Raw genomic sequence first — 11,309 nt, 5'->3', positions numbered from 1 at the left:
AATTAAGAAATAAAATTATCCAAAATTACTAAAAATTCCCCTTTTCTTTTTCCAATGTTATTCATACTACTACTGATTAGTTAAAAGACCCTTTAACCATTTCAAACTACTTTACACTGTATTAATTTTTATTTGTATGAGGAATCTTGGATTAAATGGAAATAAAGAAAAACAAGGGAATCGTTTGGTCTCTTTCGTTGAAATTCCAAGAGGCAATCAAAGTGATTGATTTGAGAATTCACGTTTGAAAAGCAGAAGTTGGTGCTGATGCTTTAAAAATAAAAGACTCACACATCAGAATACTCTCTTTATGCAACTTTAGCACCAACATAACATGCCACAAAATCATCATTTGCTCTCTCAATTCCCCATGCTTCTTCTCTTTCCATCTTTTCATTTATCATTTCTCTTTCTGCAACTTCACTACAACATTTTCCCTTTTCCTTAAAATCACTCTCCATTTTTGTTGATGATTAAACAATATTTTTGAGCTTCGATAGTGTATTGGATTAAAACTATTTGACTCCAAAGCTTCACAATCATGTGATGTTGATAGCTTAGAAAGGTGCATGCATGATGGGTATCTTGGGCCGTGTTTGTTTTTCTCTTCTCCACGACTCGACCAACAAAAGGAACACTAAAGATACTTAGGATTTTTATTAGATACTTACAATCATATTTTGCTGCATAATCTTATCCATTAATAATATCAGAGACTGTTTCAGCCATGCATGCCAATGTTTGTGTCTGTGTTTATGTCGTTTCTTTGGGGACACAAATCAGATATATAGTAAGTAACAATACCCACACAAAACATAGTAAACAACAAGGCCTGGTGCATTTAATTTGGGGTTACTGCAAAGTAATTAATTATCATACAAGATTATTTTGAACTATTAATATTGTTTTAAAATTGAAAACTTGAAATATGCAGATAAAGCAAAAAAGAAACTTGAAAGATGCAGTGCATCTTCTTTGCCACGGTTGTTGTAGTATTGAAAAGAAACAAAGTATTTATAGTTTTGAATACATTGGATTGGATAAGTTGATTTTAGGTTTGAAGTCTCAGGCTTTGAATTATTGATTACCTAAAAAATCAGACGACCAACCAGAATTCTGAAATGGTAAGTGTTATTTTACCATTTTGACAAAATCATTTGAGTTGGAATATATCCCAAATGATATAAAGTTGGGGGCAGGAGAGAAGTGTAATTTGCAAATAAGTAAATACCCCTATGGGAAGGGAATAATATGTAGTACAATTGCCACATAGTACTCTTTTGTAGTTTTCCTGTGACTTACTTTTCCATCTTAAAACAACTTTGAACAACTCCAACATTGCAGTTGCAAACACTTTACTTTTACTCCCTACATTGTGTAAGACCATTTAACTTGGATAATGATTGAGGTTAGAAGGTTAGATTAAGGTTTAGCAGTTACACACGTTTGTGGTTCAGGGCAATGAAACAAAGAAGAAAGAAAATCTAATATTGAATGGAAGTAATGATGAAAAGCTTGAAAGAGTGATATAAATCTGCAGTGTCTATACCCTAGTCCATTAGAAGAGTAAGAGAGAATTTGGTTGTTGTTGTTGGAAAGTGTCCTCCCTAATAATCCTAATAGTGGTGGTAATATATGCAAATATTGATTGCACATGTTCCCTACTACTGGGTCCATGCACATAACAAGGTTCAGAAGAAACACAAACATCAGAGCTTATTTGAATTGTCCTTGCTACCACCCATTATAAAGCAGACTGCAGAGCAACTTAATATGCTTTCCAGTCAAACAACATAGTGTGCAAATCTGAGACATGTTTTTTTTTTAAACTTTTCTTCAAGGGGAAGAAAGAAGCATATATAAATATCTACCAAAGCAAGACACAAATCCTAGTGTGGTCCCCCACTTAACACAATAACATCACACCTTTTGTAAAAGAAAATCACCCCAGCCACAAAAAACTGATCTTTATCAACGAGTCTCTCTCTCTCTTGGCCGTATCCACCAGCTCATAATAACAAAAGAAAAAACATCATTCATCTGCCAAGGATAAAGGAGACTACATAAGTACAAATAATTTTATAGGTAAGCATGAAGTGGAATATTAAAAGGGGTATGATTATGAGAGTAGGGAAGAGCATGATCATTGTTACCGGTTGGGATTCTGGAGTTGGAAGCAAGATCTAGCCAGGAATCTGTGTTCTTTGGTGGCCACTCCCCAAAGAAACGGTGAAGGGGTCTCTGGCTTGTTGTCTCAGCTTCTTTCTCTTTGATTGGCCTTGTTGATTTGAAGTCAGTCCCCAGAACAAAACAGTGTTGTTGCTCTTGCTGTCTTGGGTTGGTGGCATCATTGATGTTCTGAAAGTTGGAATTTGAATAGGACTTGTAGGAGCTCATTGATAGTTGCTGATACGAGTCAGTATAGCTCCTTGCTGATCCTGAAGCTTCTGGGAAGAAAGCTCTCTCATCCACATCTTCCCTTATTCCATGAACATGCCTGCTTGCAAGAACCAACAAGTAGATTGCATCATAATAATTAACAACAATAATAAATCTTATCCACCATACATGAGATCGGCTACATGAATCAATCACCAAATATCATTGGACTCATTTAAAGACCAAAGTAACAAGATAAAAAGACCAAATAGTATTTCTTTAAAAACATACCTATAATCCTTCTCATCATGAGAATAAGACCCAGAGTCCATGAATAGCTGGTGGGTAGTGGCATCTTGAGGTGGAAAATCAGAATCTGGGGGTCTAGAGGAGGTTGATTGGGCGTAGAAGAAGGGATTGAGAGAAGGATTTTGGTAGGATTGGGAAAAGGCTTGGGAGTCACAGGACAAAGAAGAGGGCAAAGGGGAGAAAGGGAAAGAGGGTGAAGTTATGGTGGGGTTTGTCAAGGAAAGGTTTCTGGTATAAGATGGGATTGTTTGGGAGGTGTTTGTGGCGGTGCTTGTTGCTGAAGAAACTTCCACAGGCTTTCTTGAACGGTTTCTGCCTCTGTGCATGTGTCTTTCACAGTACTTGGAGTCTGGATATGCTTCCTTTGAGCATCTCCATTTCTTGCCATCTGTTCTTCTGCACCTTCCTGGCTCTGGGTCTACTTTTCTGCCAAATCCCATTTCAAAACATCCCCACCCAACTGCAGCCAGAGTTATGACAACAAACCAGGCTCTAAATTTTATTTGTCCCTCATAAAAAGTAGACATATATAATAATAACCACTAGTGTATTTTTATAAAAAAATAAAGTTATCCATGGTCTTAAAACAATAGGAAAACTGCAAAAGACTTACTTGGATGGTGTGGGAAGAGTCTTGAAGAAATTGAAGAGTCCAGACTTCTTTTAATAGAGTAGATGAGATCTGGGGGGATAGGTGTTCCTGTGACCATGTATTTGAAAACAAGAGCTTGTTGCTCAAGCTCTTGCCACTGAGTTGGTGTGAAAGGAGATCTATTTCTGGCACTTGCACTTGCACTCATCATTTTTAGACAAAAAGAAGGAAGAGTGTGAGTTTGTCTGAATAGTGGTGAAGTGAAGAAGAGGAAGATATAGGATTTGAAAGAATGAAGTAAAGAGAGTGAGTTTAATTTTATGTAGGTGGGGTGATAGTAATTTTTTTGATGGGAGGGGGGGTAGGGGTTGAAGGGTAGCAGATTCTTCTCCTGTGCATGGATAATACTAATGGCTCTGATAGTCTGATGATGCTTCTGGCTTTCTGCCACCTCCTCTCTATTTCTCTAATGTGCTGGATGGGTGAGTGAGTGAGTCTGCTCTTATAATGACTGCACCTCTGTTGCTTCTGTTTTTTTCTCTGCAGCTGCCTTTGTCTCTGACATCTTTACAGAAATCCATAAACAAATGTACAAAGGAAAGAAGAAAAATTAAATTCAAATGCATGTTAGTCCATGCACCTTTGGTTTTGCTGTCTCCACATCATTCATGGAAAATAGTGCCATCCATCCGATTATGTGAAGTGTAAGCTGCTGAGCAATAGTGGCTGTGCCTATATCAATCTCTTTTGTTTTTCAATCCGAGGGAGGAGGGCATGGCATGGTAACTTTTTGAATAAGAGAAAGTCTCGTACGTGTCATTTTTAATCTTTTTTGGCTTCTCCATGCGTGGCGTTATCTCATTGATAGATTTGGAGGCCAAGGCTATAGCTGAATCCTCCTTTTTTTGGCCACGGATTGATGCTTTCTCCTTTTTCACATTTTCTCCCACCACCATTCCTCCCATCTCCCTTTCATCCTTCCATTTTTGGTTACATTACAGTCAACTTCCCCTCCTTTAACTCTCCATTTCCCTCCATCTTTCCTACTTAATCATTTCTCCAACAATGTGTTTGCACAACAAACTCAAAATCACATTTTCTCTTCAATAACAAAAATCTTAACTTAAGTAAAACTAAACTAAACACACTCACAGAAACTGTTTAACAACTCACTCCCAACATTGTGGTAACTAGCATGTGAAAGATAGATGAGAAATCTGGAATCTGAAAGACCCTTTTGATTTTACTTTATTATAGTTTGTTGTGTGGTGTTAGTATTGGAAAAATACATAAGCTTTTGAAGTAGAGTGATGGTGGCTGGGACAGTGCAGGTAAAAGACTATCGGGTAGAAGGAGGTTCGAAGTTGTTTGGTTGCAATTGAAAGCACTTGTCTTTCTCTCTCTCTGGCTAGCGCGTTGGCAGGTAGGAGGTGTCAGGAAAGTGCACTCTGAGGTTAAAACTGTTCACACTCTGTTGCTCTGCCCCAAAACACATGCTCCCATCTCCTTTATTTTCACACACCTAACTGACCCTTTCATTCATTAACCCAAAAATTTCCTCAATTACATTTCCATTCAGCCCTCCTCTTTCCATTTTTGTGATTTCTGGGCTGTTTCCTCCCTGACTAGCTGCAGCCTTCAAAATATCACCTGGGATAGGAGCCTCTTTCCCTTTGACTGGAATCATATCAGACTCTACCACCCCATTTCAACCTCACTTCTCTCTCTCTCTTTTTCCCTTATCATCATCATCATCATCATCATCATCCACTATTATTATCATCCATCAACCAGTTCTGCAGCTTCCCAACACAACTCTCATTGTTCATCATTATCTCTATAACTCCTTCCTCTTACCTCATATTTCAATCACAAATTCTATATCATATTCTCCTACTTCCTAACATTAGTCAATGTAATAATATACCATGTGTTCCTACTTGTTAGGTAAATGTGTTTTAGATATTTTTCTAATGGAGATCTTTTAGTGATACAAAATGGATGGATTTTAATTTGATTTTTATAAGTAATAATTTAAAATGTTTAGATTGACTAAAACCAAAATTCACATATTTTACAAGAACTAAAACCAGATTTGAAATTCTATAGAGATAAAAAAGATTATAGGAATCAAAATCATATTTTAGATTTTAATGGGAAAGGTTAATTGTATTTAAATTTAAATAGTAAATCTTTTACCTATAAACATGTTTATATTAGAAGTATTATGTGTTCAGTTTACAACCACAGTTGAAGTAGCAACATCAAAATTTTGATGATCATTTAATTGCATCAGAGTTACATTATTGCATTTATTCACAAATTTTCCACAATTTTAGAGATGGCAACATCACCATAATTAATACACTGTAGGTCAATGATATATGAATAATGTTTTTTTTTAATGAAAAGAAAGAAAGAAAAATATATAAAGTTTTAGCATATCCTTTGGAGATCACGTCCTATCTAACCGCCATTTGAGGAAAGAAAAATTATCTTCCATTGTTTGACCTTATCTTTTGATTTCCAGATTTAACAATGAGATGTGTCTGAAGCACAAGAGTTACATGTTTCACTCAAAATCAAACACATTTTGAAAATCCAATGAACAAAACCAACATTTTCAAATCCATTTTCAATTAATCCACCCATGTGACATAAATTCTAATTCTACGTGGAAGCCTTTGAAGCATGTATCTAATAATTGCAAAAAAATATCTTTATCCATATGACCATAAAGAAAGGGAAAAGAATTTATACTTCAATAGGTTTCATAATTTCAATAATCAAATTTTCTCTTTAATCACCCAATCAGTTTTTCTTTAAGTATTTAATCAATTATAAAATTTTAGTCTAATTTTTAAAATATTTATATTTCGTTTCTTTTATTAACATAGACATAGATGTACAGACAAATTTGTTCTATATTGTTCTGTTTTGATGAGTTAAAGTTTAATTATTATTATTTTGGTATTAATTATTATATTTTTTATTATTTTATATAATAATGTGTATATTAATGCTAATATATTTTTAATATAAATTTATTTATTTATTTATTATGTGATCTTATTTAAATTTGATATATTGTTTAAGAAATTTAAATTTAAGATGAAAGAGATTTGGAATCATTAGTTAGAGAGGAAAAAATAGAAAGAGAGGAGATTTATAAAAAAAGATTGGAACTTGAATAGGGAGAGAATAATTTGTTTGTGGTTATTTGAAAAATGGGATTGAGGAAAAATAAATTTAGTTAAACTATGTTAAGTAAATTAATAAGAGAAAGAAAATATGTAATAAAAAAATATATTTACATACAAGTATATTGACTATTTTAAATAATTTTCGAAAACTTTGTGTTATGTTTAGATAGATAATTTTATAATTTTAAAAAAATACAAGAACAAGTTGTTTTTATTTTAAATTATTAAAAAATTTACATATTTTATTTGCATAAACAATTGAAATTTATTAAATATAATTTTAGTAATTTTTTAATTATTATCAATTATAAAAATACAAATATAAAATTATTCAATAACAAAAAAAATTACTACAAACTTTAATAAAAATAATAATTAATATCTACTAAATAATCTGAACAATATCAAATAAAATAAAATCATATAAATATTTACTAAAAAAACTCTTTATATTAATTGAAAAGCAGTTTCATTTTATAATAAAAAAAATTATTCATATAAATATCAAAAACATTAATTAAGACCTATATTAGAATATCAATGGAAAATAATTGAATTGACTTTAATTTAAAAAAAAAACCTTCACCGACGATTGAAAAAATAATAACAATGTTAAAGTCAATTTGTCTCGACTTCAATGGAGCTAAAAATATAAAAAATAATATATATATATATATATATATATATATAAAGATTGATAATAAATTTGTATTCTCAACCTAAATAATAAAACATTTAAATATCTTTACAAAATTGGATTACATTTTTTACAATTTCCTTATCTAACACAAGGCTAGATTTCTCTTATCATCCTTCAAAATATTTTTTTATAAAAACAACTAATATGTTTTTGTATGATTTATACATAATAAATAAAATATACTCACTAAAGTTGTATAATACTACAAGAAAATCATGAAATAATTAATTGTTGTAGTAACTAAATTAGAGACCATACTAAACAAAACTTTTGGTTTCTAAATTAGTTTATGTTAAATTTACTAAATTGGTATCTAATTAGGTACCAAGATTTTAAATACCAATTATTTAGATTCTAAATTTGGTAGTAAAAACCTTGATAGCTAATTAGAAACCAATTTAGAAACCATTTAACAATAATATAAACTAATTTAGAAACTAAAAGTTTTTTTAATTTTTAATATGGTCTCTAATTTAGTCACTATAACAACTATTTTTTTTATTTTTTTATCTAAAATTGATTTTTATTTTATAATTTTCTTATAGTGTAAGTCATTGATAAAGTATATAAGTACTTTTGAATTCTCAATTCCAACATGCAAAGAGTATTAATAATTTTTTAAGAAAACATATAATAGATAAATTTGCAAATTTAGAATTATTTTATTTGCAAGAAAACTTACACTTAATTTGGTCTTACACTTCCATTTGGTTAATAATTCACTTATCTTCTTTTGCGAAGTGATAGACTATCAAGCAATTTTAAATGGCTTCACATATCTTTGTAATGTCTTTATTAATAAATAAATAAATAAGCAACTTTTTCATTTATTTGATAAATAACTCCTTTATACTTAATCCACTTTAAATATTTACATTTGATAGAAATTAACAAATGATGTTTAATACTGGACATACATAATACATAGTGTCAAACAATTCTTAAAAAAATGCGTATAATGAAGAATTGTCAATTGCAACTTTAACTTGACACATGTACTATTTAAAACATTTTTCAAATAACTTCAAAAAGCTATATTTCTTAGATTAGTTGCATTAACAACATGAAATATAAGGTTTCTTGATTACATCCAACTCTTAATCAATATTATTAAGGTTTTTTGACAAAGAAGGTATAAAAATAAATATTATTTAGACTCAACTACTTTTAATTAAACACTAAGTATTATGTGGTCTCAATCAATCTTGATTAAACATAAAGTATTTTTTAGAATGCATTTACTCTTAGTTAAGACCGAATATTTGTTGATCACATTGCTAAAGTTATAAGTATTATTCAACACGACTACTTTTGGTTAAGCATGTGCATTGTTTGGACATAACTGCTCTTTACTAAAACACATAAACAAAAGTTGGAATCTAAATGACCACAAGTTTTGCTCACTAAAAGAGGATTAATGCCATGAGATAAATACACTATGATAAACACTTGTTTAGGTTGCTATGAAGGCAAACAATATTTTTGCTCGCACATTAAGGCTAAAGGATGGCTAAAAATAACAAGTTTTGAGAGCTTTTTCTGTAAGTGTCACCATCAACTTTTCTTTCTCACAAAGATATTTTATATATAAAGTTGAGAAGAAAAGAGTCGTTGTGAGGTTATGCACTTCTCTTCTTCTTTATCTATTGTTTGTTCAAGCATGTAGACTCATTAAATGTTCTTTCCTCTTTTGAAGTAAATCGTAGGTCTAACACTATTAGCTGCATTCCGCAAGACTGTTATTCTACCTTTTAAGAAAAGATGTTTGCATGGAGCAAAACGTTCTTCAAGAGGTTTTGACGTTGATACTTCGTCACGAGATCCTCTTGTATAAAAACAAAGAGACAAACATTTTCTGCACAAATATAATAAGAATGTTTAAGTAGCATAGTGATGCCTAACATGAAAGTTTTTTTATAAAAAAAGAAATATAATAAGAATGTATTAATCTTGGATATGTACTATGAAATGCTTAAGACTTATCGTCAGGTAGACAAAACTATATTTACAGTTTGTCCAAACAAAAACTTATTAGATGATATCGTTTGTCCAAACAAATGTTTATTAAACAAAACATACAAGCAAAACATTTGTGTTTGTTTAACTAAACGAAAAGTTTTCATATGTTGAAACTTAGTTGCTTATAAAATCATATTTTGTACTTTCTTTATTATTATATATATAATTTAAAACCAAATTAAAGAATCTTTAAACTTTAATCTAACAATAAATATAATCAATTTCTTAATTCTTTTTTAGCAAATAACCTATCTTTTTGTGCAATCATATTATCTTTTCCATCAATTTCTAACATTTACTTTGATAAAAAAATTATCAGATTACTCTCCATTATTCCTATTATCATCATGTTCAACATGTATGTAAAATATATCTACTAAATTGATTATATCTATTTATTCATAAATATATTGATTCATTATCTTTAATGGAATTTTTGTACTAATAACAATTTATACCTAATTTCATTAAAAAAAATATTAACAGTTAAAACATAACGCATATCAAACTTATTAAAGGTAAAAGGAATTATGTTTATGTTGTACAATTTGCAATTGTTCTCATTCCGCTATATTTACTCTTAAATTTCTATTTGGTATTTGTTATTAACTTTGGAAGTTTTCTACAACCACCACAAATCCTCTCATAGACAACCCAAATTAGGAACTTATTCCATTATCAAAACAATCATTGCAAGAAGAATAAAATATTGGTAGTTTGATTTGTGCTTGCTAGAAACTATAAAATTTTAGACGATTCTTTTTCATATATTGAAATATTTGTCTTTTATCCTTTGTTATGTAATAAATAATAACAGGCCTATTTTCTAGTTCTTTTTAGTCACATAATCACTTAACATAAATTATTTACTAATTTATATTAGTTGCTCCTTCTATAACAAGATACAAACTAATTAACCCTTTTGTTTTCAGCACAATCACACGTAAATAATATTATCATTCTCACTGTCACTAATTAATAATAACAATAACAACACTAAAAAAATATGTTAAATTATAAAATGTCAACAACAATTCTAAACATAAAAAAATTTCATCATATACACTAAATAACTTTGATTTTTGTTTTGAGATCTCCATCTACTATAGGACATTTAATAATATATAAATGAGTGCAAATTTCACATCATGAGTCGATTTTATAAGATTCGGTTAAGTTTAAAGTTATTTCTTTAATATAATATTAAAATTATTTAAAGTCTATCTTAACAAGAGTTTGTTGAACTTATCAGACTATTATCGCTATTGAACAACTCATAACTATATAATCTAATACACAAATTAGCCAACCTCAACTTAAGAACCTTAACTAAGTTAAGGAGGATGTGTTAAAGATTTTTCAATGAATTAGCCGGTTTTATAAAATTGTATTTTAAGTTTATTTTAATTAAGTTTCAAATTCAATCAATTAGGTGTGTAGAAATGCTGGAATCAAATTGGAATAAAGAATAGAAGAATCTATCTGAGTAATTGACATAAGCAGAGATGAGAATGGTATAATAAGTGAAATCCAAAACAAAGAACACAAAGAAGATAATATGCAGAATCACAAAACACAATGCAGAGCGCGTAACACCTAATGACGACAAGAACAACAATTATTGATGAGAAGAAGAAGGAGCAGAGAAAGAAAAACAGAAGCATCTTATTATTATTATTTTACCCTCACCTAGATAATAAGCAAGCAGAGGCAAAAAAGTATTACTATGCATTGAAGTATTTAAGTTTGATTCAGCAATAATTTTGTGAATAAATATGTACTGGTTACATGTTTTGTTTTTTGTTGGGCATCCTTAGCCACAATAAGATTTTAGAGACAGATTTCATATAAGACTCCAAAAAAAGTGACCCACTCATGTATAGATCTTACCATCATCACAGGCCTCAAAAGAGGAAAATGTCTCCTCTTCTCAACACAACTTTTCTTCCCCACAACCATTTTCTCACTACAATGCTATATTCCTCTTTTCTTTAGCTACCCTTTTCAACCTTATTCTGCACTCAATTTAAATGCAAACACATCTTTGTAAAAATATCAACAATTTTTTCCCACCCTCAAACACTTTAAAACATCTTGATTTTAACTT

General features: G+C 30.2%; 1 protein-coding gene across 1 annotated transcript; it reads right to left on the bottom strand.

The window, feature by feature from the left end:
* Nucleotides 1–1,716: 1,716 nt before the first annotated feature.
* On the bottom strand, nt 1,717–5,171 carry LOC137819384 (growth-regulating factor 5). The gene is made up of 5 exons (XM_068623217.1): nt 3,921–5,171; nt 3,302–3,845; nt 2,671–3,148; nt 2,154–2,497; nt 1,717–2,040 (listed from the first exon to the last, which is right to left on the bottom strand). The coding sequence occupies exons 2-5, from the start codon at nt 3,489–3,491 to the stop codon at nt 2,033–2,035; spliced, it is 1,020 nt and encodes a 339-aa protein (XP_068479318.1). The 5' UTR covers nt 3,492–3,845; nt 3,921–5,171; the 3' UTR covers nt 1,717–2,032.
* Nucleotides 5,172–11,309: the final 6,138 nt, after the last annotated feature.

This window comes from Phaseolus vulgaris, chromosome 10, assembly GCF_000499845.2.
Source record: "Phaseolus vulgaris cultivar G19833 chromosome 10, P. vulgaris v2.0, whole genome shotgun sequence".
NCBI lineage: Eukaryota > Viridiplantae > Streptophyta > Magnoliopsida > Fabales > Fabaceae > Phaseolus > Phaseolus vulgaris.
This window is presented reverse-complemented; position numbering and strand designations above follow the sequence as displayed.